Source organism: Pleurodeles waltl, chromosome 1_2, assembly GCF_031143425.1.
Source record: "Pleurodeles waltl isolate 20211129_DDA chromosome 1_2, aPleWal1.hap1.20221129, whole genome shotgun sequence".
Lineage (NCBI taxonomy): Eukaryota > Metazoa > Chordata > Amphibia > Caudata > Salamandridae > Pleurodeles > Pleurodeles waltl.
The window spans coordinates 179,795,124-179,812,772 of NC_090437.1; the positions used below are offsets into that span (position 1 = coordinate 179,795,124).

General features: G+C 44.3%; 1 protein-coding gene across 1 annotated transcript in view; it reads right to left on the minus strand.

Moving 5' to 3' along the window:
* The window catches only part of PRKG2 (protein kinase cGMP-dependent 2), a 791,389-nt gene that overhangs the window by 88,798 nt on the left and 684,942 nt on the right, over nucleotides 1-17,649 (minus strand). Inside the window, exon 14 of the mRNA XM_069237440.1 lies at nucleotides 15,160-15,301. Coding sequence (XP_069093541.1) covers nucleotides 15,160-15,301 — 142 coding nt within the window. The remainder of the gene's footprint in view (nucleotides 1-15,159; nucleotides 15,302-17,649) is intronic.

Below are 17,649 nucleotides of genomic sequence, written 5' to 3' on the forward strand. Positions count from 1 at the left end.
CGTGGAATGTGGGAGGCTTAGACAAATTCATAAACCGTTACAGGACACATACTTGAGACACATGAGTACCCAAATAGCTATTATACAGGAAACCCATTTACCTGAGGGAGAAGCACAGACACTCCATAAGAAATGGAGAGGTCAATTGTACTCTTCGACTTACTCCTCTTATGCATGAGGGGTGTCTATATGGGTGGCACCCTGGTTCCCATTCCAACACCTTAGTTCACACGGATGGTATAGAGGGCAGATACATACTGGCACTTGGCCGTTTGGATGGAGATGAGGTCTGTCTCATTAATGTTTATGCTGCCAATCCTGATGACAGTGATTTCTTTACAGCCCTAGAGATGGAACTCTTACATTATGTTGACATGCCTATAATATGAGGGGCGTTGAACTGCATCCTAGATGGTACACTAGATCAACACCCATCTAGATTAGGCACTGAGCCGAATATGACTGCTAGACTGTCTGAAACTATGCATAGACTATGGTGTAGAGATATATGGCGAGACCTCAACCAGCTGACCACAGAGTTTTCCTATTACTCCCTTATGCACCACGTGCACAGCAGATTAGATTGATTCCTTTTCACTATGGGAGGAACCCTAAACGTCACTGGAATCAGTTATTAGGTCCAGTTCCTGTCAGTTCATGCACCTCTCCTACTGGACTGCACTTTGGGAGGTCCGAGACATCGAGTGCCGCTGTGAAGACTCAGACCTGAGCCTCAAGGGGACACCGAGGGGCATATTTATACTCTGTTTGCTCCAGATTTGCGTCGTTTTTTTTTACGCAAATCCGACGCAAAGCTAACTCCATATTTATACTTTGACGCTAGACCCGTCTAGCGTCAAAATTCTTGGAGTTTGCGTCATTTTTTAGCGTGGACACCTACCTTGCGTTAATGAGATGCAGGGTAGGCGTTTCCACGCTAAAAATGACTCTAAGGCCTTTGCGCCTTATTTAAACTCCCGTGCAAAAATGAAGCACGGGAGGGGGCTGGCCTTAAAAAATGACACGCAGCCGCATTTGCGTCATTTTTTAAGGCCTGGTCAGGGCAGGCGTTAAGGGATCTGTGGGCTCGGAAGGAGCCCAGAGGTGCCCTCCCATGCCCCCAGGGACACCCCCTGCCACCCTCGCCCACCCCTGGAGGACACCCATGGATGGGGGGACCCATCTCAGGTAAGTACAGGTAAGTAGAGGTAAGTATTTTTTAAAAAAAAATTAAGTGGCATAGGGGGGCCTAACTAGGGCTCCCCTACATCCCACTGTGCCCAATGGCCATGCCCAGGGGACAGAAGTCCCCTGGGCATGGCCATTGGGCAGTGGGGCATGACAAAGACAGGAGTCATTTCCATGGTGGTTGTGCGTCATAAAATGACGCGAGTCAGGTTAGCGTCAAAATTTTTTACTCTAACCTGACTTGCACCATTTTTTGACGCACAACCCCCATTATTCCCTACGCCAGCGCTGCCCGGTTCGCGTCATTTTTGTTGACGCTCACCAGGCAGCAGCGCCGGCTAGCGTCATTCCATAAATATGACGCCCGGCTAGCACGTTGGAATGGGTTAGCCTGCGTTAAATTTTTTGACGCAAAACTGCGTTAGCGCAGTTTTGCGTCAAAAAGTATAAATATGGCCCTGAGTTTAAAGGAGATGTGCGACAGGCCCTACAGACCTACTTTGAGACCAATTGGTTCTCTAGGGAGACAAGGAGTACAGAGTGTGGTGCATGTAATGTCGTGATCCCAGGGGTGTGCTTGGAACAATATATGGTACACAGGGGAAACCTGAGGGGGAGTTGCAGAAAGAAGAAGCCTGCCTGACCCGACTCCAACAACTGGTGAGGGGCGGTGAGTAAGACTTAGCAGGCCTCACAAGCACACACCAGTGTGTGGCACAGGTTTGGGAGAGACTGGACCATCATATGCACCAAGACTAGGAACAGAGGCTGCACAGAGAGGGGAACCACTGGCTTGGTTACTAAAATGGGAGATGCCACCACCTGTGATACTCTCTCTAGTGAGGACTGACGAAAGAATGATAGTAGGGCAGGTAGCAATCAACCTAGCACTACGTGACCATTTGTCGGAGGTGTATAGGGAGCCTTGGGGTGACAGGACACATGCAACAGAAGCATTCCTGAAAGACATTGTGGTCCTGTGCCTGACAACAGGTGAAAGAGAGGACCTAGAGGGTGACATTCACCTTGAGGAGCTAAAGATGGCTCTACGGGACATGCAAAGGTGGAAGACTCCAGGGTGTGACGGCCTTCCGGTGAAATTTTACCAGTATACTCTGCCGACCTGTTTCTGAAACTCCTGGATATGCTCCAGGAAGCTAACGGGCCGGAATTTTACCCAACCACATGTGGAAGGGGATAATCATCATGCTGCTGAAGCCTGGCAAAGACCCCTGTAATCTGGGATCTTATAGGCCTTTGTCTATATTCAATGTCGATGTTAAGTTACTGGCGAAGGTCCTGGCCAAGCGTCTGTGCCGGGTGGTATCCAGATTAGTCAATGCTGATCAGTGTTGATTTATGCTGGGTAGGGTTACTCACATGAATCTCAGGAAACACTCCCACATTCTGCATGCTGCTAAAGACATAGACATAGAAAAAGCTATTGATACTCAGTCCTGATCATGCCTCTGGGAGGTACTCCAGAGAATAGGATTTGGCCTGCAGTACCTAAACTGGATTCGCCTGTTGTACATTGCACCCAGGGCACTGGCACTGACCAGCCATTTCATATTGAGGGGCACAAGACAGGGTTGTCTAATGCCACTGCTTCTTTTTGCCCTTGCAATCGAGCCCCTGGCAATTTTTCTGAGGGACAACCAGCACGATAATGGGATCAAAGTGGAGGACACCACACATGTGGTATCCAAGTATGCAGATGACACCCTCCTATACTTAACAGACCCAGTCAGGTCCATCCTGCAACTACAGCAAATTATGGTGCACTTCGGGGTGTTTCAGGCCTTTGAGTCAGCCATCACAAGACAGTGCTGTTCCCTGCGGCAGCGCTGGCCTCTTGTTCCCCAGAAGAGCTACAAAACGTTGATCTCCCCTGGGAAACCAGACATTTACGATACCTGGGGATTCAGGTGTCAACTGACTAGTGCCTACAATACAAGCTAAACATGGGCCATGCGCTGCGGGGCCTCACCCAATCAGTGGAGTTCTGGAAGACCATGCTGTTGTCAGTCATGGGCTGAGTGACCATGAGTAAAATAGTATTACTCCCAAGGTGCCTATATGTTATGCAGAATTCCTAAATAGCCCACTATTTAGGCAAGTTGATGGGCTGCTGGTGTCCTTGATCTTGGCCAATAAACAAAACAGGGTCAAACTAGAAATCCTAAAACTGGATCAGGAGGAGGGTGGTTTTGGACTGCCTGACCTGCAGCTGTGTAACCTGGCGGGTCTGCTTCAATACGCAGCCCTGTGGTGTGAACAGGGACCCAAATGGGAGAAACAGTTACAGGCAGGCTTGGTACCGTTCACTGAGCTACCTAAATTATTGATGAGTGGGCGTAAAACCCCAAATGGTACGCTGTTCATAGTATCACAAGTGACGCAAGCTAAGGAGTTGTCGGTGATGAAAGTCAGAAGACGAGCACCATATGCAAAAATACTCCCGCTCTCGTGGCTCACACCCTTTTTGAGGTTTAGGGATGCCATGGATGTAACATCTTGGATCATAGACAACTGTCAAACTGCCGGGGACATACATCTAAATAACATACTCATAATGTTTGCAGAAGCAGGTGAGCTTTACAGTGTGGGCCCAGGCCTGTTATTTGCATACAGCCCAGGAAATTTGGATCAGATACCCTGATGAGCTGGAGGTGTCACAGTTGTTGAGAAACATACTTGACCCGGGTTCACATATGGGTCTCATCTCCTGTAGGAGGCTGGCCTGGCTTGTAGTGAGTACCAAGGGGTACTTACACCTTGCACCAGGTCCAGGTATCCCTTATTAGTGTAGAGGGGTGTCTAGCAGCTTAGGCTGATAGAAAATGGTAGCTTAGCAGAGCAGCTTAGGCTGAACTAGGAGACGAGTGAAGCTCCTACAGTACCACTAGTGTCATATGCACAATATCATAAGAAAACACAATACACAGATATACTAAAAATAAAGGTACTTTATTTTTATGACAATATGCCAAAGTATCTCAGTGAGTACCCTCAGTATGAGGATAGCAAATATACACAAGATATATGTACACAATACCAAAATATGCAGTAATAGCAATAGAAAACAGTGCAAACAATGTATAGTCACAATAGAATGCAATGGGAGCACATAGGGATAGGGGCAACACAAACCATATACTCTAGAAGTGGAATGCGAACCACGAATGGACCCCAAACCTATGTGAGCTCGTAGAGGGTCGCTGGGACTGTAAGAAAACAGTGAGGGTTAGAAAAATAGCCCACCCCAAGATCCTGAAAAGTGGGTGCAAAGTGCACCTAAGTTCCCCAGAGAGCACAGAAGTCGTGATAGGGGAATTCTGCAAGAAAGACCAACACCAGCAATGCACCAACAATGGATTTCCAGACGAGAGTACCTGTGGAACAAGGGGACCAAGTCCAAGAGTCACAATCAAGTCGGGAGTGGGCAAATGCCCAGGAAATGCCAGCTGTGGGTGCAAAGAAGCTGCCACCGAATGGTAGAAGCTGTGGACTCTGCAAGAACGACAAGGGCTAGAAACTTCCCCTTTGGAGGATGGATGTCCCACGTCGTGAAGAGTCGTGCAGAGGTGTTTCCGTGCAGAAAGACCGCAAACAAGCCTTGCTAGCTGCAAGGGTCGCGGTTAGGGTTTTTGGATGCTGCTGTGGCCCAGGAGGGACCAGGATGTCGCCAATTGAGTGAGGAGACAGCAAGACAAAGAGCCCACTCAGAAGCAAGCAGCACCCGCAGAAGTGCCGGAACAGGCACTACGAAGTGGAGTGAACCGGAGCTCACCCGAAGTCACAAAGGAAGGACCCACGACGCCAGAGGACAACTCAGGAGGTCGTGCAATGCAGATTAGAGTGCCGGGGACCCAGGCTTGGCTGTGCACAAAGGAAATCCTGGAAGAGTGCACAGGAGCCAGAGCAGCTGCAAAACACGCGGTTCCCAGTAATGCAGTCTAGCATGGGGAGGCAAGGACTTACTTCCACCAAACTTGGACTGAAGAGTCACTGGACTGTGGGAGTCACTTGGACAGAGTTGCTGAGTTCAAGGGACCTCGCTTGTCATGCTGAGAGGAGACCCAGAGGACCGGTGAAGCAGTTCTTTGGTCCCTGCGGTTGCAGGGGAAAGATTCCGTCGACCCACAGGAGATTTCTTCGCAGCTTCTAGTGCAGAGAGGAGGCAGACTACCCCCACAGCATGCACCACCAGGAAAACAGTTGAGAAGGAGGCAGGATCAGCGTTACAAGGTCGCAGTAGTCGTCTTTGCTACTTTGTTGCAGTTTTGCAGGCTTCCAGCGCAGTCAGCAGTCGATTCCTTGGCAGAAAGTGAAGAGAGAGATGCAGAGGAACTCTGATGAGCTCTTGCATTCGTTATCTAAAGAATTCCCCAAAGCAGAGACCCTAAATAGCCAGAAAAGGAGGTTTGGCTACCTAGGAGAGGGGATAGGTTAGCAACACCTGGAGGAGCCTATCAGAAGGAGTCTCTGACGTCACCTGCTGTCCCTGGCCACTCAGAGCAGTCCAGTGTGCCAGTAGCACCTCTGTTTCCAAGATGGCAGAGGTCTGGAGCACACTGGAGGAGCTCTGGGCACCTCCCAGGGGAGGTGCAGGGGAGTGGTCACTCCCCTTTCCTTTGTCCAGTTTCGTGCCAGAGCAGGACTGGGGGATCCCTGAACCGGTGTAGACTGGCTTATGCAGAAATGGGCACCATCTGTGCCCATGAAAGCATTTCCAGAGGCTGGGGGAGGCTACTCCTCCCCAGCCCTAACACCTTTTTCCAAAGGGAGAGGGTGTAACACCCTCTCTCTGAGGAAGTCCTTTGTTCTGCCTTCCTGGGCCAAGCCTGGCTGGACCCCAGGAGGGCAGAAACCTGTCTGAGGGGTTGGCAGCAGCTGCAGTGAAACCCCTGAAAAGGCAGTTTGGCTTAGACATGTTACATGGCCATGTTCGGAGTTACCATTGTGAAGCTACACATAGGTAGTGACCTATGTGTAGTGCACGCGTGTAATGTTGTCCCCGCACTCACAAAGTCCGGGGAATTTGCCCTGAACAATGTGGGGGCACCTTGGCTAGTGCCAGGGTGCCCACACACTAAGTAACTTAGCACCCAACCTTTACCAGGTAAAGGTTAGACATATAGGTGACTTATAAGTTACTTAAGTGCAGTGGTAAATGGCTGTGAAATAACGTGGACGTTATTTCACTCAGGCTGCAGTGGCAGGCCTGTGTAAGAATTGTCAGAGCTCCCTATGGGTGGCAAAAGAAATGCTGCAGCCCATAGGGATCTCCTGGAACCCCAATACCCTGGGTACCTCAGTACCATATACTAGGGGATTATAAGGGTGTTCCAGTATGCCAATGTAAATTGGTGAAATTGGTCACTAGCCTGTTAGTGACAATTTGGAAAGAAATGAGAGCGCATAACCACTGAGGTTCTGATTAGCAGAGCCTCAGTGAGACAGTTAGTCATAACACAGGTAACACATACAGGGCACACTTATGAGCACTGGGGCCCTGGCTGGCAGGGTCCTAGTGACACATAGACTAAAACAACATATATACAGTGAAAATATGGGGGTAACATGCCAGGCAAGATGGTACTTTCCTACATCTCCCGACTTTACGCAGCCTTAAAGGGAGAAAGACAAATAGATATAACCAGGGTTCGCCTTCGCTGGGATGAAGACCTAGACTCCCCATTAACAGACAATGAGTGGAGGAGAGCCAGGGCACAAGTGTGCGTGACCTCCAGAAATGCCAGGTTTAAATTAACGCAATTCTACTATCTACATAAAGCCTACCTGCCCCCACAACGACTTAGTACAATATACCTTATGCGCACTGCCAAGTGTCCACGATGTGCTGTGTCCCCTGCTGGATTTGTACACATCACTTGGAGTTGCGGAAAACTGCACTCCTACTGAACGCAAGTTACGTAATCCATCACTAGAATAGCAGTGATCCACCGGTCCCTGTCAATTCGACATTACGTTCTGGACCTTCTGCAGCTACCTAGGGAAGGACGTAAAATGAACTATAGATTCACACTCCTAGGCTTGGCATTGGCCAGACGCCACATAGCAATTCTTTGGGTGCACGTGGTGCCCCTGGCCTTTGACAGCTGGTGAAGATATATATTAGAATGGGCAGTAGCTGAAGGGATACATCTTGAAAGAGTCAGTAGGGAAGAACACGCAGAGAGAGACCTAGTGAATTGGGAAGTGATGATGGATTGCATAGGGGGAGATCAGGAAGACTACACAGCGATTTCATTGGAGGGGACCCCCTGAATAAGAGTGTATTCTCTCACCACCCGCAGGACAAACTAGCAGGTGACAAATTGCAGTTCTTAGGCAGCTCTCCTCAGGGAGGTATGCAGCAACTAGAGAGGTGTGTGTAATTGTGTAGGGAACAAGCAGGCGAGTAATGTCATGTTGCCTTTACCCAAGGACCTTCCCCCTCATAGGTATATGTTGTACTCCTGTTGCACAGTTGTGACCTTGCACATAATATACTTACTGATATGTACCCTCATGCTTATATTGTATTGTAGTATTGTATGATACTTGAATCATTTGAGCCACTGTCTGACACAGCTCCCTGTTGTCTTATGTTAAAAAAAAAGATTGTCTGAGCCTTGGTCCTGCCAATAAAATCCTGTGGCTCAATTATGTCAAGGATTGTTTGTACAAACTAGGATGACCAGATTTGTTTAACAATTCAGAATCTATTGTCAGGGGAAACAAAGCGTGGGTCAAGAAATTTTTCAAGATATTGAAGGCAGACGAAAGATAATCTAGGGCTTTGCTCATGCCTTCTTTTAGAACTTATGTTTTGGTTCAAACTACTTTTTCTCTGGAATCGTATTAAATATGGGATGTCTAATACCCATCATTTTTTTGTTAACCCATTATTGGTTTAATTTAATACACAATTAGTTACGAGTACCCAAGGGCTGGGCTAATGAGGCAGGCAATGTTCCCCGTTTATCTGATGGTATATCCATTCAAGACACTGTGCATTTTGTTTTTGTATGCCCTTTCTCGTATGCGCAAACGATTTCAAAAACCATTATGGGTAGATTGGATCTTCAGACAAGCTAGGCCTGCTTTGCTGCATTCACAGATGCTCCCTGACATTAAAATCTGGCATCATGTTGTTAGGTTACTTAAAAAGCGAGGTCAGAATGAGGAACTAGACTGGTAACTAGGATCTTAGACTGATATACTGGATTTAGGCATTGTCTATGTAGTTTATTGTACAGTCTATGAAGCTTGGGATGCAATGCCCTTAATGGGGTCTATAATGCGACTCATAAGTATTTTTCATCGAATTGTGTGTTATTGATTCTGAATTGTTTTCATTGCCTTTTAGGGTTAACATGTTTTAAACCAAATAAAGTATATCTGATTTGATTTGAGTCACTCAGGCAAAGATTTGACTCTCTTTTCCATTCCTGTACATGGGGAATGTCTAGGTGGTCAGCACTGGGATTTCCTAGGCACATCTCAATCTGTGTATCATCTACATAGGTCTGAAAAGGCATCTTGAACTTAACAAAAATGTATGCATTTAGACATGAGTAGGCAATGAAGAGTCTATGGGATGTGGATGTTCATTGCGGAATCCTGCATCAAATTCCCTGTTTTTCTGATATTAAATCATCACATTGTATTTCCTCCACTCTTGGGCTATTCCTAAAACACATATGCAGTCTTAGGAGATCAGAGTAGGAAAGACTAATCAAGCATGCCATACGCAACTGAGATGCCTAGTAACAGCAATACTGAATGTTGGTTTTCACTTAGGGTTTTCAGTCTTTCCTGATATATGTAAATGAGTGTTACCAATGTGCCTCTGGCTGGTCAACCTGCTGACTGGTCATCAGCGATTGATAGTTCATATCTGAGTTGCTTCCCTTGAACTGACACACCTTTCTCTAATACCTTTGCCTCAGATTGGCCAATTACTATACAGGCCATTCCTGTCTGAATTACAAGAGAGCTGATTGGTGTTTTTTTGTTCGGCCAGAGAGCTCACTGTGAATAGGTGAGAAGATAATAATTTCAGTTAGACCTGAGGCCTGTTTAGTAACTGAGTTCTTTGAAGCTACCAGCTGGATAAGGATGCATGGAGGCTGATGAGGCATGGATACTTTGCATACCCCATGTACTCCATGTTGTTTTCATGTTTGCGTTCAGCGCCATGTTGATTGTGTGGTGCCAAAAAACTTGGCAAATGTTAGATGATGGGTAGTTAATAAATTTATTGTTGCTTATTGAATTTCACTTTGTTGGAAAAGAAAAGGTGATTGGTTGCTTTTGTAATGGAGTGATCAAATTGTTTATTTTGGATGATATTGTGATTTCTTTGAAAATCTTGAATAATTTATTGGTCTTGTTATTTACTTTTAATAAGTATCTATTAAAATAGCTTTTAATGGCACTGAGTTGGGTGTGAGGGTACACAATGGAAGGGGCAGTAGAAATGTTAATTTGTTGCATCTTTAGGGGTCTAAAAACGGTTGCCTTGGTTAGAAGGTGGTGATGAGTAAATGGTATTCTCCACAAGTTGATGACCAGACTGGTGCTCAGACAGTGGTCTGACCACAATTTGGTGGTGATGGTTATGTCTCCTGGCTCCAGATCAGTTGTAAGCCTTTAAAAGAAAGGCTCCTAGAACTCAGATCCTGCGTACATGTACTCAGTAAGTGCAAGATTGTCTTTGAGAATTTAAATATGAATTTAGAATTGAAGCCTGGCAGTTGTTGATAGTGTAGACACTAGGAAGGAAGCAATGGTCATGACGACAGGCCTGATTCACAAACTGTACGTGATTGTACATTAAGTAGCACTACATTAGTACTACTTACTACAAAATGCAATTCACAAACCTACAACTGGAAATCTCCACCTCTTATTTCTGTGGGGAGATCCTCACACATGTAAGTTAACTACTTAGTAGTAAATGTGGAAGAATGAGGGAGGAGTGGCTGAAAAATGACAAATACTTACTGCTAAACAGTAGGGATTTAGAAAGAGCTTAGTAGGGGATATGGGAGGATATGCATTCACCCACATAAGAGCATGCCCATTGCTATTCACAAACTGCACTTCTAACGTTATTGCAACCAAAAAGGAGACAAAACAGTATTAAATGAACTCCAGCTGAGACCTGGAGTACGTCCAGTGTCACACATGGCCTACCACTGGTATTGCAGCACCCTACCATAGAAAATAATGTAGGTAGGGACTTAAAATAGAACCCCAAAGGAAATAACGTGAACACAAATTTATTTATTTAGACTGTGTGTGGGGGTTAAAATAAATCATTAGAAAACAAAGGCAACATTTAAACATTCTCTTTGTCTTAAGTAACAAAGGGATACCTTTTTTAATTTAAGACGGGGAATACTTTATTTTTGGAATTAAGAAACCCTGGCATTGACAGGATTGGTGGCAACACGATGAGGCCTGAAATTCTGAATAAGAATATTTTTTACATTTTTGGTGGCTATTGGCGTTAGGTCCTATGGGGCAGTGCCTTGATTTTTTGAGAGAGTTCAGTGAGTGAGATATAAGAGAGGGAAGGACAGAAATAGAGAATGGAATGGATGGGTGGAATTAAAAGAGAAAGAGATTTAAAGAGGGGATGAAGAGAGTGGGGCTGGTTTCAACATTTTTGGTAGAGCTCTTTTTGGATCCCAGTCCCGCTCTGAGTGTGGTCAATATTAATCTATTCCTCGCCCAATGAGGGATGCAATAAGAGCAATTAAGGCCACACCTTCTTTGTGCAATGTGCAAATATACTCTGCATGAATGCTTACACGTCTTAAAATCGGCACGAAGTAATTGCCTTAATGAATCAGAGAAACGTTGTGCTTAGGGCCAGATATTATTTGTGTAAGAACATAACCCAATTGATGATACCTTCTTTGGACATGACCAACTTCCTTAGTTTGCTCATCTTGCACTCTGTGATGAGTCAGTGGATGCAGGAAAGTAGACGGTTAGTACAAAACTGTAAACAGAACATGAGTTTGGCTGAACAGCCATGACAAACTGGTTCTGCCAGTCAGAAGGCGTACATTTGTACAGCAGCGTTCTGGGAGTAATTAACAGTTTTAGGTATTTTGCATAGTGGCATTGAGAGTCCACAATTTGATGTGTTAAAGACAGTATCTTTGTGTTACAAAATACACTCCCTAATACAGGTCTCTACTGGATGTTCATGTCCCAGAAATGCTATGAGACTTCAGAAGCAAAGGCACAGAGTCTTGGAATTTCTGACTGTTAAACCTATTGACCTTACAGTGGTCTCCCCCACACTTTTTGTCTTCACTGTCCTATTTTTGCTGAATTCATTGGCCTTAGGACTCCATGCACTTTACCACTACTAATCAGTACTAACATATGTGTGCTCTCTCATTTAAACTTGCGAAAATTGGCTTGCACCAGATTGGCATGTTTCATTAATTTAGAAGTACCTGGTAGAGGGGTATACCATATACCCAGCACCTGTAAATTAAATGCTACTAGTGAGCAAGCAGAACGTACTGTGTCACCCACTTAATTAGCTCCTTAAAACATGTCCTAGGCCAGCCATTTGCAACCTGAATGCAGTTCTAAACTGCCAATTTGACATGCCAATATAACCCCCTTGCAAAGCCTTAAACTCCCTTCTATTGCATATGTCACCCCAATGGTAGGCCCTAGGTACCTCAGAGGACAAGGTGCATTGTATTTAAAAGGTTGGACATGTACTTTTAAGTTTTAAATGTCCTGGTAGTGAAAGACTCCTAAATTAATTTTTCACTACTGTGAGACACAGCTCCTCATAGAATACCATTGGGTTGCCTTATTACATTTAATAAGTGCTAACGTTTGATAAGGAAAAGATGAGCATTTATGTTTGGTGTCTTAGAAATTGTAATTAAAAATCTGTTTTAATGATAAAGTTGGATTTGAAGTTACAATTTTGAAAATGCTACTTTTAAAAGCTGGCATGTTCCTGCCCTAATCTATTTGGTTATTGCAGCCTGTCCTGGCTCACATGACTGGGTGTAGTTGGCATTTGGGCTTTGTTTATTCCTACCAGACAGCCACACAATTGAGGGATTAGTTAAGCCTGGATGGGCCATCAACTGGCAGGATCGGGGGCAGAGCTAGGCATAGCCCCACTTGCAACTGAAAAGACTGTGCTCTGCCTTCACACAAAGGGCTTTTTCATTCCTGCATTGTTCATGCAGCCATCTTGAAGCCAAGACAGAGGAGTCGGGAAACTTCAAGCACTTCAAAGGGAATTCTTTAGAAACTCCTCCTACTTCAAGGAAGTCACACTATAAAAAAGGGGCCCCTCAGACCCACTCTTAAGTTCACTTTCTGGACCTGCAGAATGACTCTTAGAGGACTTCCTGCTGCTGTGGTCTTCTATGCACTCTACAAGCACGGTTTGCTGCACCTGGAAGGACTGCTTTGCTACCACCTGGAGCCTGCCCTGAACCCTCAGATGCCAGTCCTGCTGCTTGAGCCATGTTTCATCACTTGAACCGAGGTCTACAAGAGTAACTACAAGGGCTAGTTGTCTTTCATACTGATCAGCGCCTCAGTAGCAGAAAAAGTTCCAACCATCTTGAACCTGCACCTGGACCCAGCCTGAGTGAGCCCTGAACCCCTACCTGGTGCCCCTTCAGTCTTGGACCCTGGTTGTGGTGTTAAAGGTACTCAGATAGCCAAAATCCAAAACTTTGGCTAAACACTGCTCCAAGAACCAAGAGAAGACCAGGACCACCCAGCTCATCTATCCACTGAAGGTATGTTGCTGGTGGCCTGACTTTGAAGCAGCTCCTGCTATGTTTTTTTCCAGGGCATCAAATCCTGTTCACCAGACCTTTACTAAAGAGGGTTCTGACCTTGTGGAACTCTTGTAGGCTACAGCCTCCTGCCCCATCCCACTGGAGATTTTCAACTTCCAAAAGAGACTAAGGTACTTCTGGCTACCTCCTCACCGGACCCATTATGACTTTCTCACTAGGCTGATGGGCAGAAACCAAGGTTTCCACCCATCAGCCCAGCAGGAAAGTGACAGCAGCATTGTCACTGGCTCATAACAGAGCCGGCAGCAATGCTGCCGCTCGCAGGGTGCACCAGCACCCGTGCAATGCTCGCTGTCTGCACAGCAGACAGTGAGCATTGCAAGGGTGTTGAGCAGGGGGACCTCTGCACTGCCCACGCCAAGTGCATGGGCAGTTCAGGGGCTCCCTGTGCCCACTGCACCTGTTCTCCACCAGCTTTTTCATGGCAGTAAAACCGTCCTGAAAAGGCTGGCGGAGAACTAGGTCGTAGTCAGCAGGGCAGTGCTGACTTTAGCGCCGCCCTGCCAGATTCCGAACTCCGCCACTGTCAGCCCGTTGGGATCACTGTGGTGTTCAGATCACCACAACTGCGGCGGTCGGACAGCCACAGCAAGTGTGGCGGTCCGAGGACCACCATACTCTTAATCAGTTTGTTTTGGAAAAATGAAGAATTAAATGAAGAATCTGTTTTTGTTTTATTATTTGCAATATATTGTATTTTTCTACAATTGTTTTGTAAAATGTTTTAAGAGATTTGACTTTGCTAAGTCAGTCACGGAAAACTTATGGGGTTACAATATTTGCTACATAACTTGGAATTCTGATCTCAGTGAAAACGTCTGATTGCGAGGGATCAAAATGTAATTTCCCACTCTGAATCAGGTTTCTTTCGAGTGATTAATGCTAGTGCAAGACCAGTCGATTAAAATGCTAACATTTGATTGACACAAAGATGGGTATATCGCATATCATTTCTCAGTACATGCTTAAAAGTTTATTATTATAAATGCATTAATTTATTTTTCAAGCAAAGTACACCGTTTTGGAAAAAGGTTTTTAAGCGGTTTTATCATTCATGGTGAAATGGCTTCTGTGCTTGTCATAGGATGCCCACCTCCAAATAGACAAATTAAGGAGAAACCCCTAAAATACAGAAGTGAGTTAGTCAATTTATTTTGTGCATCATCAATATTGAAAAGGAAGGAGCTCACACGGCACTCTCAGTGTGTGAGGCAAATTCAATCACTTCTGTTCCTTTAGTTCTTTAAACTGATATAAATTGATGTGCTTGCCCAATTCAATTTGAAATTGGCTCTGTGTATGAGTATGAGCTCTATTCGGATTTGACACATATTAGTACATTGTACTGTGTCAATTTCTCATGTCTGAGTTTGGCTATTGGTTATTTGTATAATGCTGTGATCATCATTCATTAATTCCCTATGTGTGATTTTTTTACTGATACTTGCTGAGCTATTAACAACGTATGTTTCTGTATTTTCTATTCTTCGTTTTATTAGATGTTCTGAAAGACATTCAATTTAACTATTTCCTTGTGTTTTGACTCCATTTCCTACTTTCATCTGAAAGATCTCTTATTAATAAATATCTTGAATCTCGCGATTGTACATAGACTGCATTGTATTTCTATGTGTAAATTATAATTTATATTGTACAAATATGGTACATCTGTTCCTTATAATACATATGCTCAATTCAATAACAGGAAAATAGAATCAGTTTCTACCGTTGTACATAACAAATTCATACAATATTGTACATTAAATTACTCTTCCCTATTGATCAGTTTTGTGATTCACAGATACTTTAATAAAACACGCATCTTTTACTACTTTTAATGTTGAGCCGCTGTTCTTACACATGAGTATTCTCTGCATCAATAATTTGTTAGTTCTCATATAATTCAGGCATATCTGCGCAATGTATTTTTTAAGCTTCATTGAGGAATGTATGAGTAGAAACAAATGTTTTGTTAAATTTTCTGGTAACAGTCATATATGTGTGTGTGCGAGAGAGAGAGAGAAAAGGGAAAACCATTGAAGAACTAAATACATTTGAAACGGAAGAAGCTCACATGTGAAGCCAATCTTACCAGTTTTATGTAACCTCCAGCATCAAGCAGTAAGTTTTCTGGTTTTAAGTCTCTGTAAATAATACCCATAGGATGCAGATAATCAAACGCCTCCATAACGCAGCCAACGCAGAACTTACAAGTGGGTTCATCAAAACTGCCTCTACAATAAAATATAGTTTTGTTGCCATTAATATTTTCCATTTACTGTATCTGGATAAGATATAAATAAATTGTAGGCAACAACTGCTGCAATAATGTGTTTACAAGTCAATAAGATTGTATTTCAAATACACTTGTATATTACTGGAAGAGGGCATAACTCCCCACATGATAGGACAGCACTGCTTAGTTTGAGCCAGTTGTTTCCGGTGCTCGGCATGGCACCAGTTCTAGTGACAGTGTACCACATGGTGGCACTGTCTGATTAATTTTGAGATGAGCGAGCACAGCCCCATTAAGTCAAATTGCATTGAAAATGAAAAATACCAGCCTCTCACGCCATTATTATAGCTTTGTGTGGCCTGAAATAGTCTGCATTGTCACACTTGAATGAGTACGATGGAAAGGTGTTATGTTGATAATGCCATTGACAGTGCTGGCAGGGGCAATGTGTGGTGCAGGCTGTAGTGGCATTCCGAGGAGGGCCCCTGCACTTCATTTTTTATAAATTAGGCATTGCAGGACAGAAATTGGCTTTTTGAGGAAGAAGCTTGACAATTAAAATAATAGTTGTATATTTTAGGTCTTGTTAACATCTAGGAGTTAAAATGTTCAACTCTTTGACAAGCAAAGACTTTGATGTTCTGTGAATGCGAGAGTAGCAATGGCCTGGGTAGCTCGAGTGCCCCAAAATACACAGATTCATCCATACCATTTTTTGCAAACAAATCAGAACCATTTTACTGTCGAAGAAGGTCAGTTGTTTCTGCGCACAAATGACCAAACGTGAAAATCTAATCTCAAATGAGAGCCACAGAGAAAACATTATCTGCTCACATTTGAGGCAAAACCTGTAACATCAGCTAGGAAACAACCATGCCTTACCCCATGTTCGGTGAGGAATCCTAAAATAAAAATAATCTTGTTTTCATGTTTAAAATGTCAGATTTAAGAGGATGAAAATCAGTTGCTACTCTGCCCTAACCAGTCAGGCCAAGCTGCGTAATTTTTAAAGGTAGAATTTAAACTACATATACTACATATAAGAAAGGGTAACATGCGCCAAGTGCTCTCTTAAAAGTGAGACCCATATTTATAATTTTTTAGCGCGCGCATTTGCATAATTTTTTGACGCAAAAGCGGCACAAACTTACAAAATATAGACCCATATTTATACTTTTTTAGCGCTGCATTTGCGTCATTTTTTGACGCAGAAACGGTGCAAACTTGCAAAATACAATTGTATTTTGTAAATTTGCGCCGTTTTTGCGTCAAAAAGCGGCGCAAATGCAGCGCTAAAATAGTATAAATATCAGTGTCTGCACGTTTTCATAAGTGTGATGTAGCTAAAACCCATTTTTCTGACATCAGTTAAGAATTAAGTAGAACAATCTTTCTCCCAACATTTAGTTTGTTATATAAAATAAACACCATTAGTCCACATGGATTTTACTATGCATGCTGCTAAGGTGGTTTTTGTAATGTTGTTACATTTCTGGATTTAAAATAATCAATCTGTGCTGGTAGCATTAATCTCTTCCTTTCCGTTCCCTTTTCTCTAGGGTAATAACAGCTTTTCACTGCTCATCCCTTTGCAGGAGTTGTGACTAACTGTCACAATCAAAGTTTTCTTTGGTCAAAGGATTTCCTGCTCTCTCAAATCTTGTCTGCCTGGCAAACAAATTGATTTCATCCTTCTATTTGACTTAGCTCTGGCGCTGACCAAGCACCCAATAGCACTGCACTGGAAGGCAGGTATAGGCCCAGAGATTCCCACCTGGGTGAGAGACTAAACCTGGGCCAGGGCAGAGGAGAGGGTATTGATTAGAAAGGATGTCTGGGGAGTGAGAAGATGACCATTGGCTGGTCAGAGGTGCTGGAGGCTTGGGAACACCAAGGGGGAGGATTCAAGGAGTGACATGGATGAGCGGGTTGCACATCCTGGAGAGATTGGGAAGACCACTCAGGTTGCTTTGGCCAATGGTGGTCAAACAACTTGAAGAATGGGAATGAGCGAGGACATAGACACTGGAACCCCACTTCATTGGTAAGGTGAGATCCCGGGGTGAGAGGGCCTACTCGCCCTCAGCGCGCTGACCTCCCTCAGAACACCCATTCGCTGGAATGCTCGGACCGCCTGGTGTGGGTGCTTCTGTGTGGATTCCTCTTCTACCCGGCATTCCCAGCCACAACTTGATGGACATGGGATTGACAATTTACTTTGCATCGTCCCGCTTTGAGATTCCTCATTATGGACTAACAAATGGACCCTCAGGGCTGACTATTTTTTGGGTTGCTGTTTACCATCTGTTGAATTAGGTTTTTCAGGGCCACTACAAACTCTGTACT